This window comes from Lissotriton vulgaris, chromosome 1_1 (assembly GCF_964263255.1).
Source record: "Lissotriton vulgaris chromosome 1_1, aLisVul1.2, whole genome shotgun sequence".
Lineage (NCBI taxonomy): Eukaryota > Metazoa > Chordata > Amphibia > Caudata > Salamandridae > Lissotriton > Lissotriton vulgaris.
Window position 1 is genome coordinate 1,352,564,111 of NC_141685.1, and position 27,232 is coordinate 1,352,591,342.

Here is a 27,232-nt window from a genome sequence, read left to right on the forward strand (position 1 = left end):
TCTTTGCCACACCTCAGGCAAACCATCTTGCGAGTTTTGTTTGAACTTATTAGTGCGCGAGTAAACCTTGTCAATTTCTGGGATATGTAGGTTTAGCCATAAAAGATCTAGGTCCTCGTTACTCAATTGAGACGTTTGGGAGATAAATATGTGAACTTGGTCTTGAGTCCTAGAGAGTGCCCCAGGTGGGATGTCTTGTGCTTATTTCTCTTGTTTAGTGACTAGACTTACTGGGATATTGTCTCCTTCAGTTTTTCTTAGCCTAAGTGGCTGCACATGGGTTACCCTTATATTGTTTTCTTTGCAGTCTGTGTGTACAAGAGCTGTTGTTGTTGAGATGTTACCTCTTGTTATAATTGGACTGAGTGTCAGCAAATGGGGAGTCACCAAACCTGGAGTATCTCCTGTTGCTGCAAAGATTACTAAACCTGGGTCCTCGAGCAATTGAAATATGAGGTGTTTCGTATTGCCTGAGTGCTCTTAGTTGATCTTCCAAGCATAGTGGCCATTGGTGAGATCAATGGACTCCTTCATGTAGTACTAGCGCCGGTTGTTTTGGACGCTTCCCTAGTGTTTTGTTTTCCTTTAGTTCCTTTTTTGTGGGCTCCTGGTTTGTCGCCTGGTCCTTCCTGACCTTGCCAGATCACATATTTATTTAAGGTTGTTACCTTCCTTGAGTTCCTGTTGAGTTTTCGTATTTGCCTTAATCAGGTTATGTTTACTCGTTTCTGTAGGAGAGTAGGATCTGCTTACTATGGCACTTTTTGCTGGTGTTTCACTGTTTTTCAACTTAAGTCTAGCTGGGACCCTGCTATTCAGGACCCCAGCCCAGCTGCTTCCTCTCTAACTTGATTTCATGTACTTTAGGTACACTCCAGATTGGTTACTTGTTTACCCTTGTGAGTCTCTAGTATGTGGTACCTAGGCACCAAGGGCATATGTACCCAAGAGGCCTACCAGGGGCTGAAGCATGTACTATGCCACTCCTGGGAAGCCTTCCAAAATGGCACCACAGGTCTACTACTGCAGCCTGGGTAAGGTGGTGCTTGCACCCCTTACTAGGATATAGGTTACCTATATCTACCTTCAATCACTGACACATATAAAGCTATAAGTCACTCCTATGGCAGGCCTTATCAATCCTGAAGGCATAGTGCTTGGTTTTGTGTGAAAGGGTGCCCAATCATGAGCTGAGCCACTCTGCAGCTTTCTGAATCTATTCTCTGAGGCTGTTCTGTGATGCAGCATGACCATATATTCTTAAGCTCATTATATCCTTGCAGTAAATGCTAACTTTGAAATGGCTGCATGGAAACATGTGTCAAACACTTTGGAATCCTACCCCCCCCCTCACCCCGACCTGTCCTGGTGGCGGGGGTAGAATTCCACCCTTCTAGAGGGAGAAGACATGTACACACTTACCTAACCGGTAATAGTTTAAAAGAGCCCCAGTATCACAAAACGGATGCTGCAGCCACATACACGGGTCTAACCTCTTGCTGCTGGATGAAACCCCGGCAGGGGAGGCCTAGACAATAGGTTTCCTGTCACAGGGAGGTGTAAACACCATCCAGACAGGCTGTAGAGTATTGGGGCTGGATGGGTGCATTCATAGAATGCTTTTCAGACAGTGCTGGGGGCACACTTGGTGTCCCTGTGCATACCCCAGTTCAAACCGGTTGCAGGGGCACTCAGCCCCTGCTCTGGTGCGCAACTGGACAAAGGGAAAGGGGTGTTACCACCCCCTCCCTGGGTCCTCCCATAGGTGGGCCCCTAGAGTAAGTCCAACCCCTAAACATAGTATGAGATTAGGAAACCAGTCCTTAAGACTTTAGATTATATCTGGACGAAATTCTGCAACATATATCCTGGAAATTCGACATTCTATTTCGACTAGAAGACAGACAGATCTCCCTTGGGGGTCAAGGAGTGACTCCCCTGTTCAATCAGGCACCAAAGAAGCATCTTGCCAGTCTGCATTTCCTAGGCTTCCGCTGGATCCCGATGGATTTGCGACACAAGACATAGAGTTGCAGACTTCTCCAAAGCCAACACGAGATCACAGCAAAGCTGAGACCTGCAGCCCTCACGAGTGACGTGGAACCGGAACTCCTGGACACCATGCGCATTTGCTAATGCATCGACTTCTCGAGCTTTCCCGAAGTTGCGCATTGGGCTAATTATAGTACAATACCGAGACCATCTGCACCAAAGATTGTGTGCCTACACTCCACGATTGTTCAGAGAGCCCGCTTCTAGCATTTCTGCTCGGGGCCCCTTCGCGATCCCTGGTCCATCGACTGGTGGGTCCCCACAAAGGTAACTCTTTTGTTTCTTGGGCTTCGCTGTTTGCTCTAGACGTGCCCTGACTCCCCTCCAAAGGGTGAGTCCCTTAGACCTTGCTGGTCTGCACCAAAGCCAATCTTTGCTTTCTGCGTGGGATGCTGTTGCCAAGGCTTGTTGGGTCCAATCCGGATACAGACGCCGCAGTACTTGACATCCTTCGTGGGACAGCTCCGATCCAGCTCCTGGTTGTTGTTGACTTCTCCTGGTCCTCGTGGCTGAAGAGTCAAGCTTCACCTTCTGTACCTGAAATCACCCGACATGGGTGGGCATCTGCTCATCGCCTTTCTGGTCAATGGCTAGTGAACCAGACTCTGTCTCCTCTGCTTTTAGGTTCTTCAGATCTCCAATCCACCCTTGGATCCATTCGGACACTCTCTACTTGGTTGCCTGCAGTACTTTTCCGTAGCTCGCCATAGAAAACGACGACGAAACCCGACACGAAAAGACACCTATGCACCCGGCTTCCCTGGGTGAGATAACTTGAGTACTCTGGTGCTCCCATGGGTATTGACTCTAGAAATGTCTAGTTCTAAAGGGGTTTGCTCCAAGTCCACTTCTAAGTGTACATAATCTTTAAAATTCTAATTGCAACTTTCTCCATAGAAATCAATGGTGATTCTCTCCTGTGTCACTACCTTGGGTGGTTCCGGGTTGCCCCAGCGGTTCTACAGGCCTGAGGTCTTGTCCCTATGTCTATTGTGGTTCTTATACCACTTTCTTAGTATATGGTCTGTTACGCCCCCTAGGGCTAGTCAAATATTGTGCTAATTTACTCTGTGCTAAATAAATTTACTGAATGTACTTTTGCCTCTAGCCTCATAAGGAGAGGGATGTGTTTAGAATAAATGCATATATTTTATATACATATGCCTAGTGTGGTTCTCCTTTCATTTTGTCATTCATGAGAATATAGACTGGTAAAACAAGCTGCTTTACATTCCTTCACGACTTAGCCTGTAGGCTGCTCCCCAAAGTTACCACTAAGATAGCTTTCTATATAGGTTGTCTTTAAATCTACCATCAATAAGGGTCGTTTGGACTAGTGCAAGGTGCCCAATAGAATAGTGGACAGCATATGCCAGGCCACCTTCTCACATTTATGTGCAGTGTGTGGGATTCCAGCTTGCCATTGTTTTACCAGAAAATCATAATCATTTGAAAACCACTAAAGGTACCAGAGGTACATATAATGCAAGCTTAAATACAGTAAGTTTTACTGAACTTAGCGTTGTCTCTCAAGGTCTTAAGTACACCCTTTCCACAACTCAAGAGAGGTTTAGTAGGTAAACAACTAGAGTAGGTAGTGCATACACCACACCTCACTAGTCATGACTTTAAGGACAGGACCTAATGGGTCTCTGCCAGATGTCAGTTAAGTCTAGACATCCAAATATGACACATTCCCTATTCAAGAGTTAAGGGCTCTGTGTGCTATGAGGAAATTGAAGCTAGGACAAAATCCCAATACCCAACGCCTCATTGAGGCATTGCTGCTTGAAGACTTTAGACAGGCCTCAGAGCCTGAAAGGGTAGGCAGTGGGATGGGGACAGCAGAGGAAGAAGGGCCCAGTGGGGCAAACCAACAGGACCTAGACTCTGATGCTGACCAGGCAGGCAAACATGACCTAGACCTGGACAATCCAGCTCTAACTGGAGATGAAGAAGGCCATAGTGGCCCTCTCTGTGTCCCCCCAGGAAGAGTTGAGGGTGTGCCTAGAAGACCCAGATCACTTTCAGTGGAATCTGACCATTCTGACGACTCTGTAGGGACTTCTGTCTCTTCTCATAGGAGGGACACCTCCCAGGAGAAGAGAGAGACAGCTGAGGCTTAAAGAAGCTCATCTGAGAATAAGGAGACAAAAGTTAGCCTTAGAAAGGGAGTCCCTAGAGCTTGAAAAAGCTAGAAAAAAGATGGGACTAGAGTCCCAGGGTGACAGCAACTTCCCTAGTAGTAGGGAAAGGTCCTATGAAAATAGACACTTAAATAGATTCTCCCTCCCTACCAGAGTGGGGATGACATCCACAAATGGATAACTGCACTGGAAAGGGCCTGCAAAGTACAAAAGGTCCCCGAGGAGCAGTGGGCAGCAATTTTGTTGCTCTCCTTTGCAGACAAAGGTAGAGACATGCTCCTCGCTAAGGAGAAGAGGATGCTGATGATTACAAAGTCATGAAGAGTACTCCAATAGATGGGTTTGGCTTAACCACTGAGCAGTATAGAATACAGTTCAGAGATACCCAGAAGACACAGACACAGGACTGGGTTGACGTCGTTGATTGTGCTACTAAGGCTCTGGAGGACTGGTTACTGGGCAGTAACGTGTGTGATTATACAGGATTGTATAACTTGATCATGAGGGAGCAGATCCTTAATAACTGTCAATATCAGCTGTTGCATCAGCACCTGGTAAACTCTGATCTGACCTCTCCCCAAGAATTGGGAAAGGTGGCAGACAAATGGGTCAGAATCATGGCTACTGATGAGGGACAGGAGGAAGAGAGTGACCCTCTCCGAGATTTGCTCTCCCAGAACCCTGATGATGGGTCAGTTGATGGTGTAACCTTGGCAGGCAGCCTCACTGACCAGCTGCAAACTGATTGCAGACAAGTTCTCAATCAGTTCAGACATATGTTTTCTCTGACTCCAGGTCAGACCACCTGGTGCACTCATGAAGTGGACACTGAGTACAGTCTGCCTGTTAAAAATAAGATTTACAGGCAACCTGATCATGTCAGGGACTGCATCAGGACTGAAGTCCAGAAAATGTTGGATTTGGGAGTTATTGAACCCGCAGATAGCCCTTGGGCTAGTCAGTAAACTTGGTACCTAAACCTCACACCCAAGGTGGTAAGAGAGAGATGAGGTTGTGTGTTGACTACAGAGGTCTCAATGCAGTCACTAGGACTGATGCCCATCCAATCCCAAAAGCAGATGAGTTTATAGATATGTTGGCCTCAGCCAAATTTCTGAGCACATTTGATCTTACAGCAGGCTACTGGCAGATCAGATCAGCTGATGATGTGAAGCCAAAGACAGCATTCTCAACCCCTGTGGGCACTATCAATTTGTGGTAATGCCCTTTGGTCTGAAGAATACACCTGCCACTTTTCAAATGTTGGTGAATAAAGTCCTAACAGACCTGGAAGACTATAGTGCAGGATATCTAGATGATATTGCTGTCTTTAGCTCCACCTGAGAGGATCACCTGGTCTACCTGTGAAATGTTTTCGAGGCCCTGCAAAAGGCAGGCCTAACTATCAAGGCTACTTAGTGCCAGATAGGGTAGAGTCAGGTTGTGTACTTGGGCCACCTTGTAGGTGGAGGCCAGGTTCAACCATTGCAGATCAAAATCCAAACCATCATGGAATGGGTTGCTCCAACTACCCAGACTCAGGTCAGAGCTTTCCTGGGCCTGACTGGGTACTACAGGAGATTTGTCAAGGGGTATAGTTCCATTGTGACACCCCTGAATGACTTTTGTTTAAATCTTTTTATTAGGTTTTTACTTTACAGATTCCCATGTGGGACGTCAGACAGGTCACAGGTCAATCATCACATAAGTTATTGATTACACATCAGCTACAGTTATAGCACATCATTATCATTCGGGTTCCATTCCTACAAATATGGTTACACATCATCTCTCAGGTATCTGTTAATAAATCGTCTTGTTACATGATGCTGTGCAGTATTGCGTCCGGTCCCTTGTGTTGTATAATGGCGAGGACTGGTGTAGCTTCCTCCCCTCTACCTGTGTATGATCATCCTTTACTGCGTGTTCAATCGGTAGTGCTCTGTGAATAGGTCGGCTTCCGAATCGCCGCCTGGAACGTAACTGGAAACTGTGGGAAGAAACATCTCACAAAAGAGAGGGGAGGGGGAGTACAAGGGGTGAGTGAGGACAGGTGGCCATGGCGGGCGGTATGTGAGCCTGGTACTGGCCTAGGGGGTGGGGTCGCGTGCCACCCGTGATGGGGAATGAGTGATCTGTCATGGGGGCAGACGATAGTCTCAGTAGTATTGACTGCCTGTCCTATTCTATCCTCTCACCGGGGGCTTCACTCGGCTGGCATTGAGACCTGTGACCTGGGGTGTTGGGAAGCGTTGCGGGGTGGGGGTTGTGTCGGCTACGGTGCCTCCTCTACTGTTGTCTCTTGTTTAAATTGTATTAATAGTTGCGCCCACTCCATAGAGATTGGGTGTTTAAGTGTGCCTTTCACCTCTTCCTCTCTCAGGGTCTCTTCCTCCGCTGCCCCCCATTTGCTCACCGCTCCCACCCAAGCTGCTTTTGGGGGTCCTGTAGGGGCTCTCTAGTGCATGGCTATGGTTCTTTTTGCTAGGAGGATAGCTAGGGATGCGAATCGCCACTGCAGCTTATCAGACTTTTTTTCGGTAAATTCCAAAGGCACACTCCTCCTATGTGGTAATGTGTGGCAGGTTGACTATTGTTTGTAGTGTGCAATGTATTTTGTCCCAATAGCCTTGTATGGATGGGCAGTCCCAGAACATGTGTCTGAAGTTCGCCTCTAGTGTCAGGATATTAAACTGTATGTTTTTGAAACGTGCATTCCTGTAAACCTATTTAGGGTATTCTGAGGCCAGGAACCATTCTTTGTCTTGGAGGGCTCGACCCACTTCGTCCTTCCACGAATGTCTCAATCCGTCCAGGGAGACATTGGTCAATTCCCCGATCGCTTTGTAGTGCCATGTTACCAGGTGTCTGCCTGCCCCCATTCGTAATATCGTGTGCAGTACCGGGTGTGTTGGGGGTTCCCCATCTCGTAGGTCCCAGCATTGGCGACCGCTATCCAAGAGTTGCCTATCTGTTAAGAATTGCCCCTGCAGGAGGTCGTACCGTTCAACCATGTCCTCATATGTTTTAGCTGCCCTTCGTGGAACAGAGCTTCTACTTCCGTCACGTTGCGATCGGTCCATACCTGCAGGGCTCTCGCGGTGTAGTAGTCTTCCTTTCGGGGGAGGCCCACCAAGGGAAGCAGTGGGGAGTATAGCAGCCGCCCTTTCAACATTCTGTGCACTCGCATCATGGGAGGAACGAGGTGGGATCACTGGAAGATTTGTGAAGTAATATAGCATTCTGGGAACCATAATCATTTTAGCTATAGCTACCCACCCAATAGGTGCCAGGGGTAGTGTCTTCCAGAAGCCCACCGCTGATCGTAGGCCTGCTAACACTTTGCAATGGTTACCTTCGTAGAGGTCCTCCGGGGAGTGATATAGGCGTACTCCCAGATATCTGGGGTCGCTTCGCTCCACTTCAATGTCTGTGTGCCTATCTCTATGTTCTGTGGCGCCAATTGGGGACCGAGTGGGTAAACTGTTGATTTTCCCCAGTTGACTTTGAGACCGGAGGTCTCTCCAAATTCCTGTAAAGCTGCCCATATTGAGGTGAAGCTGCCTGTTACATCCCGAACGTATATCAGCAGATCATCTGCGTATAGCGATACGCAGTGTAGTGTTTCCGCTATCGGGATACCCCATGCTTCCCCCTCTCGTCGTAATCGTATGGCATGGGGTTCCACTGCCAGTGCAAAAAGGAGGGGGGAGAGGGGGCACCCCTGTCTAGTCCCCCTCTCCACCGGGAATGGGGCTGAGATAAGTTTGCTGACTCTCACCCTAGAGGTGACGCCTCTGTATAGGAGCTTTGTGTATGCCATCAGTGTTGGGCCAATATTTATTTTCCAAGGGACTTCAAACAGAGGGGGCCATGTCAGTGTGTTAAATGCCTTTTCTAAATCAAGGATCAGGCACGCCGCAAGTGGGAATCTGTCTTTTACCCTGTCCTGTATATGAAACAGTCTACGTAAATTATGCGAAGTATTAAATCGTGGCACGAAGCCGCATTGGTCAGGATGTATCAAGGCTTGGAGAATTTGACTGTAGCGATTGGCCAACAGCTTTCCCAGGATCTTGCAGTCTGCGTTCAGAAGTGTTATCGGCCTGTAAGAGGCCGGGAGTGTTGGGTCTCTATGGGGTTTCGGAAATGTCACCAACACCGATTCGTAGAACGACTCCGGTAAAATGCCTCTGGTTAGGGTGTCGTCGTATGTGGATGCTAGGTGGGGCACTATCTGGGCAGCGAACGAGCTGTAGTACTCTAGTGGGAATCCGTCCATACCCGGCGCTTTCTTCTTTGCTAACGGCCCGATTGCATGCTTTATGTCGGAGGGTGTAATTTTGCTGTCTAAATCATTCCTATCTGCCAGGGAGATTGTGGGCATAGGCGATGGGTCCATAAATTGTGCCAGCTCACTTGGTGTCTCCGGTGTCGGGGCACGGTATACTTCTGTATAACAGTCCTGAAATATGTGCAAGATGTCGATTTGGGAGTGTTTTAGGTGCCCATTCCTGACTGTGAGCTCTGTGATGGGATGTGACGCCGTTTCCTGTTTGACTACCCATGCCAGTAACGCTCCCGTTCTATTGCCCTCCCTGTGTGCCCTGGTTGCATATGCGCCGAAGTTGTATTTGCGTAGGTCTCGTAGCGCCTCTGCGTGTAAGAGTTTTGCCACTGAGAGCTGCGCTAGTGTGGCCATCCCCTGGTCCGTGTCTCGGGACATGTCTGCCAATGTTTTCTCCGCTCCGTTTAGTGTCTGTTCTAGTGTTCTCCGTACCCCCACCACCTGTTGGATACATTGTCCTCTGGCGCTGACCTTATATGCATCCCACTCTATTGCCCTGGAAGAGGCCGAGCCAGCGTTCCGTAGAAAATGTTCCTGTATATATTCCCCATGGATGTGGCGAAAGGCCTGATCAGTGAGACAGTCTTGGGGCAGTTTCCATGTTGGGACTGGGGGTTGGGGCGGTCTCCATCTAAGGGTCCTTATGTGTGCATCATAGTCCGACACTATCCTTCCCATATAGTAAGCGTATTGCATCTTGGGTAAGAGGTCTGTGGAGCCCAGGAACCTATTATGTCTAACTCGCAAGTTGTGAGGGATGGAGTGAAAGGAGTACATCCTGGCGTCTGGGTTCCGCGCCCTCCAGGCATCCACTAGTGCCCACTGCTCTACCCGTCTACGGAAGTGGTCAGTTTGTTTATGCGCAGGCGAGTATAGTGGTGGGGAATGTGATCTATCTAGGCGTAAATCTAGTACGCAGTTGTAGTCTCCCCCTAGGAGCCATGGGATCGCTGTGTAGTGAGCTAGCACGTTTGTAAGTTTGTCCCAATACTGGTCTTGTTCCACATTGGGGGCGTATATACATCCTATGAGTATAGGTTGACCTCTAATAGCCCTGTCATGATTACATATCGCCCTTCCCTATCTATGTGTCGAGTTTGTTCCTTAAAGGGCACCCCTGGTCTTATCCATATAAGTGTACCTCTGGTGAAGGCGGAGTACACAGTGGCACAAGAGTATGCCCGCCATTTTTTGTGCAGGCGGCCTACTTCCTGTTCTGTCAGATGTGTCTCCTGTAGGAGGGCCACTTGGGTCTGTTGCCTCTTAACATAGGCGTAGACAGAGTAACGTTTCGTAGCTGTATGCATACCCCTGACGTTCAGTGTGACAAATTTTATGTGTGTGTTATGTGTCGTGTCACACGAACAATCCACGTTCTTCTCTTGCTGTATTGTCCCCTTCCCCCTACCCACCCCACCCGCCCCCCACCGCTCACCGTCTCTGAGAACTCTGTATTGTCCAGTCTCTTCACATCTCACCCGCTTAAGGATATCTGGGAAATTTAGGAAAGAAAGGGGGACAAACTGCAACTCTGGGGAACAGTCCCAACTTGGGGGACCTACTGCTGGAGGGAATACGTTCAAACTGGTCATCATAGGTAGACTTTAGTTCATTGTTGTGGGGAAGTGGCGGTTCCTCTCCCTGACTTCTGCCGGTGCGGCCGCACATTCATAAAAGACTGCAGGAATGTGCCCCCTTGCATCACAGTGAGTGTTGATTGTTTTCACTGGATTAGAGTGACTTTGTGTTATAATCATCATAAGTCCTGACGGTCGCCGCTCTACATCCCGGTGACTGGATGCCATTGCGCATGCACGCGGTTCAGTTCCGGGTCATGCAACTCTCACTGTGTGTCCTGGGCGCCCACTAGACTGTTATATCAATGTGTCAGCTGTTTGAGGAGTCACTATTGGAGGCGTCATTGAGCCTTCTCAAGACGCAGGTGCGTCACTGCCCTCATCGTCAGAGCTGAACAGGCGAGAGCCTTCCTCCACGTCCGACCCTGACCCGGAGGCACTTAAAAGATCAGGGCGCCTCCCGCAGCGCGAGAAACTTTTACTTGCATTCTCTGGATAATCCTACCTGTTTGGGTAGTATTGCCGCTGGTCCGGCTCACCTGCCGGAGTGAACCGCCGCCCACGCAGCACCGTGACTCACAGACTACACCTCCCAGGGTGCTTTGGGGGCCGCGCACCTGATTGGCATCACCTCTAAGCGCCCGGAGGCGCTTAAAAGATCAGGGCGCCTCCCGTGGTGCGGGAAACTTTTACTTACATTCTCTGGATAATCCTATCTGTTTGGGGACATCAGCAGTATCGCCGCTGGTCCGGCTCACCTGCTGGAGTGAACTGCCGCCCACGCACCACCGGGACCCGCAGACTACACCTCCCAGGGTGCTTTGGGGGCCGCGCACCTTATTGACATCACCTCTAAGCGCCCGGAGGCGTTTAAAAGATCAGGGCGCCTCCTGCGGCGCGGGACACTTTTACTTGCATTCTCTGGATAATCCTACTTGTTTGGGGACATCAGCAGTATCGCTGCAGGTCCGGCTCGCCTGCCGGAGTGAACTGCCGCCCACGCAGCACCGGAACCAGCAGACTACACCTCCAAGGGTGCTTTGGGGGCCGCGCACCTGATTGACATCACCTCTAAGCATCCGGAGGCCCTTAAAAGATCAAAGCGCCTCCTGCGGTGCGGGACACGCACGGGCGTGACCGGGCGCAGCCCGGGCCAAGGGTGGGCCCGTCCACGCCCGTCAAAGGCCGGAGGAGGCTGAGCTGGGCAGGACCAGGTCTTTTGGTTTCATCACTAGCTTTGGAGCGGATTGAAATACTGAACCACGGGTAAATGACACTATAGACTTTATTGTATGTAATCCTTGCTGTCTGCAATAACCCATAATCGACTCGGGGTCTGCAACCCCATATTCTTATTGGGTCTGCTAATCAACCTAGAGGGCCAACAGGGGGACCAGGAAAGAAAGCTGGTGATAATTATCAACCGCACTGTAAGTTAAATACCCGGATATTTACTTGTGCACTCTGTCTATTGTGTCTAGTTTGTACATGTAAGTGGCGAGGGCGTGCAGGGCTGTTTACTCATAAGTAGGTACCAACTTTGTGAAACAACAGCAAGGGTATAGTTCCATCAACCGATCAGGGTATAGCAGTTACTAACTGGCCTTTTGTTAAATGGGGAAAAGAAAGCTACACACTAGCCCACCGGGCAAGAAAACGTCTATTGTAGAGTCGAGTACGACCCTAATGAAATATTTGACGGATGCAGTAGGAGCCATAGAGAAGCGAATTTCTAACGTAGAGGAAAAACTCAATATAGGGCTGTCCGCAACAAGCATCATTGAACCTGTTAGAAACGAGTTGAGTGATGTACCTGCAATTTTTATAGCAAATGTATCTCCCCTGGATCACCACAATGTGTGTTTACAGCAGGGTAGCGACGAGATTTCTGTAATTGACCTAGAGGGCTCTGATCTCCCCTGCCAAAAAAGAGTATGCGTGTCCAAGAATCCTCCCCACACTATTTTAGTACCTCAGATCCATGAATTTCCAGCAACCCCAAATGTCCTAAAGAGTAAAAGTAAATCACATATAGGGAAAGAGGTAAAAAAAGCAGAAAGGAACAAAAGAAAAATGTGTCCAAAATCCACTAACGATGAACGCTTAAGCAAGGGCCAAAACTACACTGATTATGGAGACATCATGAAGTCATTAGTTGATCTCACCATAGTCGTGAAAGAAGCTATAACTTTGATGGGGAACAGATTGGGACAGATAGAGTCCACTTTGACAATACTCACAGTGCAAGGGAAAGAGGTACACAGTAAACAGGTTACTCCTAGTAGTACTAGCAACACTCAGCCTAGGCGGCCTTGCAGTCCGCACAAAGTTAGGCCCCCCCACTTCTGCCAGTCAAAATAATAGTGGGCATCGTTCTTCAATGCCCACGGTAGATGGACCTGGAAAAACGGGGAGTAGTACACTTCCTTACCAAGATGACGGCTATATTTTGCCAAATCTGAACCTCCCACCCGCGGCAGCTCCTTATACGTTGGTTTTGGCCAACGTTTCCATAGTGGAGGACGGGGTGAGGGAAAACTGTGAAACACTGAGAAACAAAGCTATTCATTTCCTGGGTCAGAAAACGGGATTAACACGAGATATGTTCCATTCATTTAAAATGGCAAAGCGAGTAAGGTGGCGTGCCCCAAATAATAAGTCCTTTGTTGGGGATTGCTTAGTTTTATCATTTGCCTCCCCACCCTTAGTCAAAGAAATCTTGGATCGGGACGGGGATAATAGAAAGCGGACGGCGGGCATAAATGTGCTCCCACTTGGTTTTTCCACTATCTCAAAATGCCAAATAAGTTTAATATTCACCCCTTTGGTCACCCTCTTAACAATCCACCGAGGTATAATTTGGAAGTTACAAATAGGTTTGCCCCTCTACACTCGCTAGATGAAGTAGATTTACCTATACTGGCAAGGGTCTCCCGGGAATGTAGTATTTCAACCAGCTACCCAATGCCCCCAATTATAGAAGACCCAGGGCATGAGGGAGTATTCATTTACGAGGTTAGGAATGCTAACGACAAACCTTAAAATTGGTTGCTCCCCATTTTCTACCCCCCGGTGGATGCTGACACGGGAATGACCACCTCAGAACAGGCACAAAAAGTACTGCTGAACAAACTGCCGCATTTAGGCCCTGGAACTTCTGGCAGTGATGGAGGTGTCACCCCGGTTTCCATAGTAACAATCGGGGAGGAACACAGGGCAGGGAGTGTGGTTACCCATGGCACCCAAGAGTCGTTTGTAAAGGGACGGGCGAGGGTAGTATTTTGGAATATTTCCGGTCTTCGTTCCAAGACTATTAACCCAATTTGGGTAGATTTCATTAAAAATGTTGACATCCTTTGCCTTCAGGAGACATGGTCTTTGGAGGAAATTCATCTTAGCGGTTTTAAAACGTTTCATGTTCCTGCGGGTTACTCAAGTCATGGAAGGAATAAAGGGGGGATCTGTCTGTATGTCACAAATCTTTTGGGGGCAGTTGGGATAAAAATGGTGAAAGCGTCCAGTTATTACCAAATTATTGTCATCAAAATGTCCTCACTGGTTGAGTTAACAATCATTAACATGTATAATAATCTGGATAAGGGCCAGGTTTGTGATATGCTCCGTGACTCAACAAGGACCTTAAGAGTGTGAGCGATAACTCAGGGAAGGATTGCATCCTCATATAGGGCAGCGATTTTCATCACAACCTCTGCCAACAGTTCTTGAGCGGATGTGGCGATTGTGAGATTGATGATGATGACCACCAGCCCCACTTTATCCACACTAATGGGGGCGACAGCTTTAACGAAGTCATGGCAACACATAACCTAGGTTTCTCTAACTGTTGATTTTAGTCCAACATTTGTAGGGAGAGGACTCAGTACCCTGATCAATTCATTGTTTGTTCAAACAGCTACGCAACCTGGGTAGCGGATTTCGCTACCCATACAGTTGGGATCAGTGACCATTTCCCGCTCAGTATTAACATCTTATTCCCTCATAAAAAGGCAAGCTCGCTGGTAGAGAGCTTAGCCTGGACTCAAGGGTGTGTATTGTATAGACAAAATGGGTATTCCCTTCGATGGGCTAAGAGCGACCCTGAGGTCACTAATAAGAAAATAATCATGGAGGCTATAACTCCAATTTTAAAGTGTCTGCAGGAAGAGGCATCACACTTAGACATACTGGGTTCTTTTGCCGATATTACAAGGATAATCCCAAAAATCCTACAGCACCCCAACAGAGATTTTAAATCCAACAAGAATGGATGGTTCGACTCTGACTGTACAAAGTCCTACTCCCAACTGAAAAAGGCCTCACATAGTACGAGGAGGGATTCTGAAAAAGTTAGGAGTTGCAGGAAGGAATACTATTTAGCAAGAAAGAGATGCAAGCTGGCTTGGACCAATCTATATGATGCTTTGTTAAAGAAGGATAGCTCACTCTTTTGGGGAGCAGTTAAGGCACCGTTTTTTAGCACGGGGGATGGGGCGAGAATTGAGGTGGCTATATCAGAAGATCTATGGGTAGACTTCTTCGCAGAAGTATATAATCCTGGGGGGACTGATAAAATTGCATACACGGGGATCGCAACCCAGGAGGGTCCAGAAACATTTGCACAAATTAAAATTACTATCAGTAACAAGGAAGTATTAGAAGTAATAAAACAAAGTAAGGGAGGTAAAGCGCCTGGCCCCGACGGCACCCCGATCGACTTATTAAAGTACTCGGTTGAACTTTGGTCCCCACTATTAACCCGAGTTCTTGAATCAAGTTGCAAGTTGGGCTTCATTAAAACCTGGTCCGAATCAGTAATTATCCCTATATTTAAAAAGGGGGACCAGGATAATCCTTCCTGTTATCGTCCTATATCCCTGCTTGACTCCTTTATGAAAGTTACTGGCAGGGTTATTTTGAGCAGCCTCCAACAATGGGCAAAAGATACTAACGTATTAGGTCCAGTACAATACGGGTTTAGGGAGGGGCGGGGCACTGTAGAGCAGGTGCTAAATTTTTCCATTTTACATGGAAAATATACTCAGGCTAAGGGAGGCAAATTATACTCAGCGTTTGCCGACTTAAGCGCTGCTTTTGACTGCGTAATCCATAGTCGTTTATGGCAGATTTTATCAGACATGAAGGTGGATGAGGTACTTATATTATTTTTAAGACAACTCTATGCAGGTGTTACAGCCAAGGTGAGATTTGGTTTAAAAGGTAAATGTACCAAGCCTTTTCATGTGAGGAGAGGCGTCAGACAAGGCTGCGTACTCGCCCCTTTTCTTTTTACCTTATATACCAACGATTTGGAAAAAGAACTGGTGGCCAAAGTACGAGACTCACCCCAGGTTAACCATAAACAGATTGTTTCACTCCTGTATGCCGACGATGCCGTCTTAATGGCGAGAACACAAATTGGTCTTCAGACGGCTCTAGACACCTATATAAACTTTATGGATAATAGGGGCTTGAAACTTAATGTTAAAAAAAGTTTGTTATGACCTGTGGGAGGGGCAAGGATAGATCCTGCGCCCTGTTCGCCGGGAATGAAAAAAACTTGCACCCACTAAAACATTCTCCTATTTAGGCATCATTTTAGAAGAATTGGGATCCTGGGGACCAGCTATTAGAAGCAGGACATTGTCGTTTAAAAGAGCAATGGCAGATCTCATGATATTTGCAAGAAAAATGGGGAAAAGGCCACCAGAAATCCTGCTAAAAATCTATCAGGCTAAGTGCATAAGAACAGCTATTTATGGAGCAGGCGTTTGGGGAGCCTGTGATAGCTCATCCATTCAAAAAGTAGAAAATGCTTTTTTAAGATTTATTTTAGCTATTCCTCAATGTACTCCTGTTTTTAATTGTCATTCTGAACTGGGCATCGGCCATGTCAGCGACTTGATAAGCATGCAACCAATACTGTTATGGCACAGAGCCTGGACCTCACCTGTCCTAGTTTTAAATAGAGATATAATTAAAGATTCCTTGGGTTTGGATCAGGCCGCCAACATTCCATGGTTGTGTTATATTCGCAAGTTTACAAATGGCTTGGGGAGACCAGAGTTTTACCATAAGCCAGACTCCCTAAACAACATAACGAGGAAAGATTTAAAGTCACTTTGCTGGAACCGTCTAGAAACATTAAGGCTAGGAGTGGAATTAAATAAAAAAACGGTATTACAACACCAACTCACCCTGGTCTCGGCCTCAATTCAACCCTATTTGGTTTAGTGTCAGGAGGGCTATGATAGGTATATCCTGACAAGATTTAGATTCTACTATTTCTTTCGCTTAACTACATTTTCTAAAGTAAACGATTGGTCCAGAATGCTCTGGAAATGCCCGTGCGATAATATATCAGACCAATCTACTCTGCATGTAATATGTTTTGGTAAATTTTATTCAACAGAAAGGACAAGATGGATCAAACCGTTTAAAAAAAAACAAGGTTCATGGCATCAATGTCGCCCGGCTCTATTGTTTCTACAATCTTTAAATGATACATACTGTGTTGGAACAATGACAGGTTTTTTAAAAAGTATCTTGAGGAAAAGGAAAAGTTTAATTAGCTCTTAAAACTTTTATGAACCTATTTACTGTTCTCATCTGTAATTCATTGGAATGTTTGACTTAACAAATGAATTGTCGCTTTTATGATTTTATATTTTGTGAAATCGAATAAAGCTTTTCTACTACTACTACTACACTGCCACCTATAAACCTATAAGTCACTCCTTGGCAGGCCTTATCAATCCTGAAGGCAGAGTGCTTGGTTTTGTGTAAGAGGGTGCCCAAGTATGAGCTGAGCCACTCTGCAGCTTTCGGAATCTATTCTCTGATGCTGTTCTGTGATGCAGCCAGACCATATACTCTTAAGTGCATTATAACCTTGCGGTAAATGCTAACTTTGGAATGGCTGTATGGAAACATGTGTTTGGTGTCAAACACTTTGGAATCCTACACCCCACCAGTCCTGGCGGCGGGGGTAGAATTCGACCCTTCTAGAAGGAGAAGACATGTACAAACTTACCTAACCGGTAATAGTTTAAAAGAACCCCAGCATCACAAAATGGATGCTGCAGCCACAGACACGGGCCTGACCTCCTGCTGCTGGACCAAACTCCAGCAGGGAAGGCCTGGGCAATAGGTTTCCTATCACAGGGAGGTGTAACCACCTCCCAGGTAGGCTTTAGTGTATTGGGGCTGGGTGGGTGCATTTATAGAATGCTTTTCAGACAGTGCTGTGGACACACTTGGTGTCCCTGTGCATAGCCAAGTTCAAACCGGTTGCAGGGGCACTAAGCCCCTGCTCTGGCGTGAAACTGGACAAGGGGAAAGGGGTGTAACCACCCCCTCCCTCGGTCCTCCAGTAGTTGGGACCGTAGAGTAAGTCTAACCACTAAACTTAGAATAAGTATAGGAACCCAGTCCTTAATACTTTGGATTATACCTGGACGAAACTCTACAACATATATCCTGGAACTTTGACATTCTATTTTGACTAGAAGACGGAAGGATCTCCCTTGTGGTCAAGGAGTGACTCTCCTGTTCAAACCGGCACCAAAGAAGCATCTTGCCGGTCTGCATTTCCAAGGCTCCCACCGGATCCCAACAGATTTGCAACACAGGACACAGACTTCCAGACTTCCCCGAGGCCGACATGAGATCCCAGCAAAGCTGAGACCCGCAGCCCTCACAAGTGACTTGAAATCTGAACTCCTGGACACTATGCACATTTGCTAGTGCATCAACTTACCAAGCTTTCCCGAAGTTGTGCATTGGGCTAATTATAGTCCACGCCCCGAGCACCATTTGCACTGAAGATTGTGGGCCTACACTCCTCTAGTGTCCGTGAGCCCGCTTCAAACATTTCTGCTCGAGCCCCCTTTGCGATCCCTGGGCCGTCGACTGGTGGGTCCCCATGAAGGTAACTCTTTTGTTTCTTGGGCTTCCCTGATTTCTCCAGATGTGCCCTGACTCCCCTCCAAAATGTGAGTCCCTCAGACCTTTCTGGTCTGCACCGAAGCCAATTTATTTGCTTTCTACATGGGTTGCTGTTGCCAAGGCTTGTTGGGTCCAATCCAGATACCGACACCACAGCACTCGACATCCCTCATGGCACTGCTCAAATCCAGCTCCTTATTGTTGTTGAGGCATCCTGGTCCTCATTGCTGAAGAGTCAAGCTTCACCTTCTGCACCTGAAATCACCGGACATCGGTGGGCATCTGCTCATCGCCTTCCTGGTCACTGGCTAGTAACCCAGACTCTGTCCTCTCTGCTTTCAGGTTCTTCATCTCTCTGATCCACCCCTGGATCCATCCGGACACTTTCTACTTGGTCGCTGCAGCTCTTTTCCGCAGCTCACCATAGAAAACGACGACGAAACCTGACAAGAAAAGACACCTATGCACCCGGCTTCCACGGGTGATGTAACTCGAGTACTCCGGTGCGCCCGTGGGTATTGACTCTAGAACTGCCTAGTTCTAAATGGGTTTGCTCCAAGTCCACTTCTAAGTGTCCCTAATCTTTAAAATTCTAACCTCAACTATCTCCATAAAATCAATGGTGATTCTCGGCTGTGTTTAGACACTGCACGTGTGCCCTGTGGGTCATCTCTGTCACTTCCTTGGGTGGTTCCTGGTTGCCCCAGCGGTTTTACAGGCCCTAGGCCTTGTCTCTATGTCTATTGTAGTTCTTATACTTCTTTCTTAGTATATGGTTTATTACGCCCCTAGGGCTAATCATATATTGTGTGCTAAATAAGTTTACCAAATGTACTTTCGCCTCTAGCCTCATAAAGAGACTAGAGGGATGTGTTTAGAATAAATACATACATGTTATATATATACCTAGCGTGGTTCTCCTTTCAATTGGTCATTCATGAGATTATAGACTGGCAAAACAAGCTGCTTTACATACCTTCAAGACTTAGCCTGAAGGTTGCTCTCCACAGCTACCACTAGGATAGCTTTCTATATAGGTTATCTTTAAACCTACCATCAATAAGGGTCGTTTGGACTGGTGCAAGGTGCCCACTAGAATAGTGGACAGCATATGCCAGGCCACCTTCTCACAGTTTCACTTCCAGTGGATCTGCTTGTTGGCTCTAGTTGCATCTTAGGGTACCAGACAGTTTCACCAACAAGGAGGAATAGACGCTGAGAGCAGAGGACAGCTGGTCAGCCACCTGTAAGTGCACTGAGCAACACCTACTGGAACCCCTCTTGGACTAGGTGCAGTAAGAAGCCGGGGGCCCGAGTCTCTCAACCCCCAGCGACAGGACAAGAAAGAACTCTTAACCCCACAGAGCTGCTACCATCTCTAATTGTCTTTGTACACCGCTTTGCCCTTGTTTTATTCTCTGCTGCTAATCTGCTCTCCTTTCTGTTTCTGCGATGCTGCTCCTGAATGCCAGAGGAGAGGTGGGAGGCAATCGGGGCCAACAAGTGGGGACAATGCAGTTCGCTTGCAAGCTGCACCCAGTCCTGTTCGGGCCGCTTCTGCTGGCTACCGGGTCTCTCACTTAGCAGCCACCTACTAATGGTTGCTGCGCTTGTGCTTGGCTTCCCAACCTGCTGGTCCCGCGACCCGTCTAATTAGCCTGATGGCCGCTCTACTGTGGCTGATGCTGCATCTCTGGATTTCAGGGGACTTAGTCCTCCTGACTACCGTTTACTCCTCTGCACGGGTCCCCAGGCAGGAATTTGTGAAGAGTTGAGGCAGCAGGACGAGAAAGAGCAATAGGGCCTTATGGCCATCAGGGTTTGAAGAGGGGCTGGGCAGAGTCAAGAGGGTCAAGTGGGAGTCAAGAGGGGGCCGCAACTAAGCGAAAGTAAGTACTTGACCACGGCTCTCCCCTCAGCTTAGCTCTCCCCTCTCTCTTCTCCTCACCTCCAGATGACATTGGTGCTCCGTGTTCTTTGCCGGCACAAGGGCTCTTGGCTCGTATCACTTCAGCTGCAACTGCAATTGCTGCCGCAAGAGGCTGCAAAAGGCCGCGAGCAACCGTGGCACACACCGCCAGGTTCTTGAAGGAGCAGCACCAGCAGCGGGAGTGCCCAACACAGCCCTCAGAGGAGTGGCAGAGGAGTTACGGTTACGGCTACGGCTACAATGAGGCAAATCCAGCAATGTCACTTCCAAACGGCCGTTCCACTCTCCAACACCGCAGCCTCACTCGCTTGCTGACAAGAATGCACATGACCGCAGGGAGGAGTCCAACAGACAGTTAGTTCCAGGCTGCTGAGAGAGAAGCTCTATCACTGGCCAAACCATTATTTAAAAAAATTATCATGTTTAAGACAGTTCCAGTCATACTTACTCTATGGGATGCCTGTTCACCAGTACTGTCTTTTAACTTTTTTAGGCTGGGTCTGTTTCATCAGTTGTTAAATCCAGAGGAAAAATGGTTTAAGTATACCGATTCTCCATTTTGTTCCTGTAATTTGTCTTTTAAAAGTGATATTTTGCACATCGTGATGATATGTCCTATGTTTGAACATCTCCATCGCAAATTTTCAAATCCACTTCTTTTAATTGGTTCCTTTGATTGGGACAGGGCAACTTTTTTGTTTTACAACTTCTAAATTCGCAATTAATATATTATAAAGTATCAATGTTTCATATGAGGGGTTCATAAAGTGGTACGATAGGGGACAATACCACTTGTATTGTATGCCATATGAATCTATTCATATACTTTTTTTTTACTGTGATGGATTCTCTTATGTACTTGTATGATTGTATCGCAAAATCGAATATAAGTCTCCTATCATTATATTAGGACAAGCAGCTAGGTGAAATGTATCAGTATAATGACATCTATTTATGTTTTATTGCTTGAAAATTATATTATTTCAATCATTGCAGGGCTCATTAGTACCCCACCTATTTTAGTGAATATTTTTGACCTCCCCATACTAGACAATAATATAGATAACACAGGTAACATAGGCGACCCCTAATGAGCCCACTTCCTAGAATTTTTTCTGAGGTTTTTGTCCCTTCGGCTTTCGTCTTAGTATTGTTTTAGCATTTTCACAATCAATGTATTATTAATGTAATTGTTTTATATATTACACTGCTATGACCTGTAATTCGTATCTATTGTGCTTTTATGTTTTTATATTGCTTTTGTCCTGTGCACTTTTATGGTTTCTTGAAACGAAATAAAGTTGGTTGAAGAAGAAGACCTCTTAGAACAAACTGTGTGCCATTGTATCTTCTCTAGTCTGAGGGGCTGCATACACCCTTTGAAATACAAGTTAGACAGTCCAAGTAAATGTATAAATGACCTTCACTAAAGATCACAATGACTTTGCATTACACTCCTGGTGACCAAACAGGTAAAACAAAGCAGTCTTAAGAGGAGCCCTTGAAATGTACCATGTTGGAAATCAATAATGTGTTTGCATTATTGGATACTATTTGTGGTTGCAATGTGAACTTAAAAAATATTTTTGCAAATTAAATAGTCTACAGTTACTGGGGTGTGAATTGTATTTGCTGGAAAAGCAAGAGAGACAGACCTTGGTTGAGTCGCTATTGGAATCATTACTTCTTGAATCTGCCAATTTTCATTTGCACATAAATATACTTTTATGAGCCTTGAGACTAGAAGATTAATGTTGAGGTCCAAAGTGATTCAGTTTCTGCCTGGTCTGAGCTCTTACAGTTCAAAGGACAGGGTGTTACCTTTCCCTTATGGGCCTTCTTTTGAAAGCCTCCACTTAGAATAAAAATTTGAAAGCCAGCTACAAACCAAAAACAAATGACAACATTTTGATGTAAACCCTACTGGCCATGCACATTTGAGGCTGTTCCCCTGATGAGTCTTCTGAGCCTTCACTGCAGGTGATCATTCTCCTCATTAACATCTGTGAACCTAAATGTGTTCCTAAATCTGCTTTCAGTCACCCATCTTATGTGCTGCAGCTACTGCCTCTAAGTCACCTCGGTGTCTCTTCTAAGCAACCCCTCCCCCTATTAAGCACATCTGCACTCCCTTGGTTCACAATGTGCAGGGCTGCAAGAGGGACATTGAAAAATCCCTTATCCACTAATGCTAATACTGAAACAGGTGTAGTGGCACCTAGGTCCAGGGTTTAGGGGAACATCCAAATTATGACTGTATTTTACTGTCTAAATGCAAACAAGGGGCTAATTTCCTTTCAATAGTGTCCATCTAAACATTCTCAATCTCAGTGTGTCCTCTGACTGGAGGCTGTATCTGGTTGACTTTGGATGAGGATATATTGGTGAAGCACTTGCAGAATCAGGCAGATACCCAGAGGACCTGTGGGATGAAGAGGGAGAACTAAGGGGTGAAGAGGTTACACAGACGAGGAGGACAAGGGTACAAGAATCTTACAAAGGACCAGAAAAAGGGCCAGTACAACTGAATGGAGGAGGAGGCGAATGACCAGGTCCACCAGTAGGATTAGGAACTGGATGTCCAAAAGAAGGAAGAGAAAGCAATATCAGTAGGGCCATGAAAAAGACCTGGAGGATCAGGCACCAAAAACCAAGTCTGCTAGAATGACAGAGGCCACAAGGACATGAGGACCAGCATGCCCAAGACAAAGGGGAGGGTCAGTAAAACCAGGAGGAGAATTAGAATGAGGAATACCAGAACCAGGAGGCCAAAGAGGAGGAGAATGATTGGCAAGTGGAAAACGAGGGGCATCAGGAGGACTAGGGCACAAGAACAAGAAGGAAGAAGACGGCCAGATCCACAAGGAGGACTTAGACCACTACAAAGACCACACACAGGATGAGGAGAAGGAAGATGGCCATGAGGATGACTAGAGGAGTTGAAGGGGGTCCAGGACCACTAAGAAGTTTATGAACTCCAGGACCACTAGAAGGATTTGGGTCACTTGACCAACAGGGGGCCAATACCTTGTCCAAGTACTAGGGAAACCAAGAGGATCAAGACCAGGAGGACTGGGAAAAGGACTTCCAAGAGGACTAGGAGAATAAGGAGGAAAACCAGGAGGAGCAGGACCAGAAAAAGGAGGAGAATTAGGAAGAGAAGGAGAAAGAGGAGGCCAGGAGGAACAGAACAGCACTCACCGCCATGATCACCATGAGGGTCAACATCAGGACCGCTAGGAGGAATGGCACTAGAGGATCCAGAGGACTAGGAAGAGGATGACCAAGACTAGCTGGACCATGAACACAAGGACAAGCAAGATCATGAGGACCAGCAGGACTGGGAACAGAAGGATGAAAAGTTCCAAGAACACCAGGGCAAGATCACCAGAAGAACAACAAGGAGGGACACAGCAAGAAGCACCATGGTAAAGATAATATTTACCAACAGGACAAGGGTCTCAGGAGGATGAGGGCCACTTATGACCAATTATCAATACCCAGAAGATCAGGACCAAGAATATGTGGATGAAGACCAGAAGTAGAGTTTGAGGAAAACTACAAGGTGGGACAGGGTAAAGAAGATTAAGAAGATAATCAGGAGGAAGAGATCTAGAAAAAAGGATAGCTTGAAAACCAACATGAAATTAGGAGAACTAGGAAAAGGAAGAGCTGGTAAACCAGGAGCATGAAGAGGAAAACCTGCTGGTGGAAGACCAGGATGAGGAGAATGACCAGGAGGAGCAGAGGGACCAGGGCAGCCGAGAAGACTAGGAGCACTAGGATTACCAGGTCCACCAAGAGAATCAGTGGACCATGACCAGGAGGACCAGGATACAAGCAACAAGAGAATCGTGAGAACAAGCATTAGGAGGACTAGGGATGGGTGTAGCAAATGCAGAATAAGGATTTGAAAAGGGAAAGGGAGAGCAACAAAACTGGTTAGTACCATCAAGACCAGCAGGAGGATGAGGAACAAGAAGACCATGACTGGGGGGAGGGACTAAAATGGCCAAGAGGATCTAGACAAGAGTGCCATAAGAAGCAGGCATAGCAGACAACCCAGAGAACTAGAATCCCCAAGAGAACTAGGACAACCGAAACGAGGGCCTTCAGCAACTGTGGTTAGGAATACAGGGCCCACAATGACAAGAAGTGATTCTAGGCTACATGCGTTAGGGCATGCCCCAGTTAAATGCAAAAGAAACAATTGATGGACAGAATTCTGGACAATCCAAACATTCACCCGCAGTCACAAAGACCTGGGTTAAATCCATCATTCTTTTGTTCACCACACCACCACAGTTTGGACCCAGCCATATGCAATTCAGTCTTAGACCTGTTCCTTGTGGGAACAGTCCAGCCTGAGCTACCAAGCCAGGTCCTCCCTGGACCAGAAGCAAGCATCCTAGGACCAGTTTCAGGGCATCACCCTTCATCAGCCAGGCTAGCTTGAATCCAGTCTTGAAGTGAGCACGGCACCCACGTCTGGGCATACCCTTCCCACTTAGGGCGACATTTGCAAAGGAACAATTGATGAGCGGGCTGCTGGGCAATGGAAACCTTCAAGCCCAGTTACAGGGATCTGGGTTAAATCCATCATTATATTGCTCACCACACCACCCCAGTGTGGACCCAGCCTTAAGCAAATCAGTCTTCACCCTGTTCCTTATGGGAACCATCCAGCCTGAACTGCAAAGCCTATCTTCCCATGGACTAGAAACAAGCATCCTGGGACCCGTTTCAGGACATCACCCTTCATCAGCCAGGCTAGCTTCAATCCAGTGGTGTAATGAGCACCAGACCCACGTCTGGGCACACCTTCCCACTTGGGGTGACATATGCAAAGGAGCAATTGATGGACAGAATGCTGGACAATGCAAACAGTAACCCCAAGTCACAAAGATCTGGGTTAAATCCATCATTCCTTTGCTCACCACACCACCCCAATTTGGACCCAGCCATATGCAAATCAGTCTTGACCAAGTTCCTTGAGGGAACAGTCCAACACGAACTGCCAAGCCAGGTCTTCCCTGGACCAGAAACAAGCATCCTGGGACTGGTTTCAGGGCATCTCCCTTCATCCTCCAGGCTAGCTTTAATCCAGTGGTGTAGTGCACACGGGACCCACATCTGGGCATACCCGTACTACTTAAGACGACATATGCAAAAGGAACAATTGATGGATAGAATGGTGGACAATGCAAACATTCACCCCCAGTCACAACAATCTGTGTCAAATCCATCATTCTTTTGCTAACACACTACCCCAGTTTGGACCCATCCATATGAAAATCAGTCTTGACCCAGTTCCTTGTGGGAACTTCCAGCCCAAACTGCCATGCCAGGTCCTCCATGGACTGGAAACAAGCATCCTGGTACTGGTTTCAGAGCATCACCCTGCATCAGCCAGGCTAGCTTGAATCCAGTGGTGTAGTGAGCATGGGACCCACCCACTTAGGGCGACATATGTAAAGGAACAATTGATGGACGAAATGCTGGACAATGCAAACATTCACCCCCTGTCACAAGGATTTGGGTTAAATCTATCATTCTTTTGCTCACCGCACCACCCCAGTTGCGACACAGTCATATGTAAATCAGTCTTGACCCTGTTCCTTGTGAGAACCATCCAGCTCAAACTGCCAAGCCAGGTCCTCCGTGGACCGGAAACAAGCATCCTGGGACCGGTTTCAGGGCATCACCCTTCATCAGCCAAGCTAGCTTGAATCCAGTGGTGTAGTGAGTTAGGGACCAACGTCTGGGCATACCCTTCCAACTTGGGGTGACATATGCAAAGGAAACCCAGATCTCTTGACTGGGGGAGAATGTTTGAATCATTCAGCATTCCGTCCATCATTTGTTGCAGTTACACTTATCGCCCTAAGTGGGATGAGTATGCGCCAGGCGTGGGCCCCTTGCTCAGTGTGCCACTGGATTCAAGCTAGCCTGGCTGATGAAGGGTGAAATAAAACCGGTCCCAGGATGCTTGTTTCCTGTCCAGGGCGACCTGGCTTGGCAGTTCGTTCTGGACTGTTCCCATGAGGCACAAGGTCAAGGCTGATTGCATATGGGTGGTTCCAAACTGGGGTGCAGCAGTGGGCAAAAGAACAATGGATTTAACCCAGATCTCTTGACTTGGGGAGTATGTTTGAATCATTCAGCTTTCCGTCCATCATTTGTTGCAGTTACACTTTTCACCCTAAGTGGGAAGGACATTCACAGACATGGGTCCCTTGCTCACTGTGCCACTGTATTGAAGCTAGCCTGGCTGATAAAGGGTGACATAACCTGAAACCGGTCCCAGGATGCTTGTTTCTGGTCCAGGGAGGACCTGGTTTGGCGATTTGCTCTGGACTGTTCCCATGAGACACAGTGTCAAGACTGATTTGCATAAGGCTGCGTGCAAACTCTGGTGGCATAGTGGGCAAAAGAATGATGGATTTAAACCATATCTCTTGACTGGGGGAGAATGTTTGAATCATTCAGCATTCCATCCATCATTTATTACAGTTACACCAGTTAAATGCTGCATGTGTCCTCTTGTGTTTCCTTGAAGGTCTATAATCCAAAATCTGACTCCATTAGGTAACCTCTACAGAAATCCCTATGGACATTAGAGATCTTGATTGCTGACAGGCATTAATTATAAAAGGGTACTCCTGTGTGAGGCACTGTGAGTCAAAAAAACAGAGCCATCAATGAAGAAACAATTAGAAATATTAATGGTCACCTTTCAAAAAATACTTGTGGTCATGTGTATTTAGAATTAGTACATAAGAGAGCTTGTTCACACACAAACTCACTCTAGCATTCATACAGAATGTATAATTTGATGTTTGTCATTTACCATTGACCCTCACCATGTCCTCAATTTTGCCCTTTGGCCTCATCTCAATTGACTTATCTCCTTGCAGACCCTTGAGTTATGCATGAAGGCAGCTGTTACCAAGAGTTGCAGAGCACTGAAGGAAACTGTGCCAACCGTGCTTACGGCTCTGCATCACCTGGTAAGTATATACATGAGGACATACAAAGTATTTCAGCAGGAGACAACTGACATTTCCTAACAAAGATGGCCCTGCATTAATCCAATTTATAGTAAGAGTATTTTTAGAGGGGAACATTTGGGAACTCGCTTGTATAAAATATTAAATTATCACCCATAAAGAGCCTACATGAACCAATTTGCTTCAAGGATGCAAAGAAAGAATACAATGCAAATACCTTTGTC

At 46.9% G+C, this 27,232-nt stretch overlaps 1 protein-coding gene across 1 annotated transcript in view; it reads left to right on the forward strand.

The window, feature by feature from the left end:
* Positions 1–27,232, forward strand: part of LOC147749155 (maestro heat-like repeat-containing protein family member 1) — a 112,397-nt gene that overhangs the window by 10,627 nt on the left and 74,538 nt on the right. Inside the window, exon 2 of the mRNA XM_086936536.1 lies at positions 26,916–27,008. Within this exon, the coding sequence (XP_086792662.1) occupies positions 26,916–27,008 (93 nt within the window). The remainder of the gene's footprint in view (positions 1–26,915; positions 27,009–27,232) is intronic.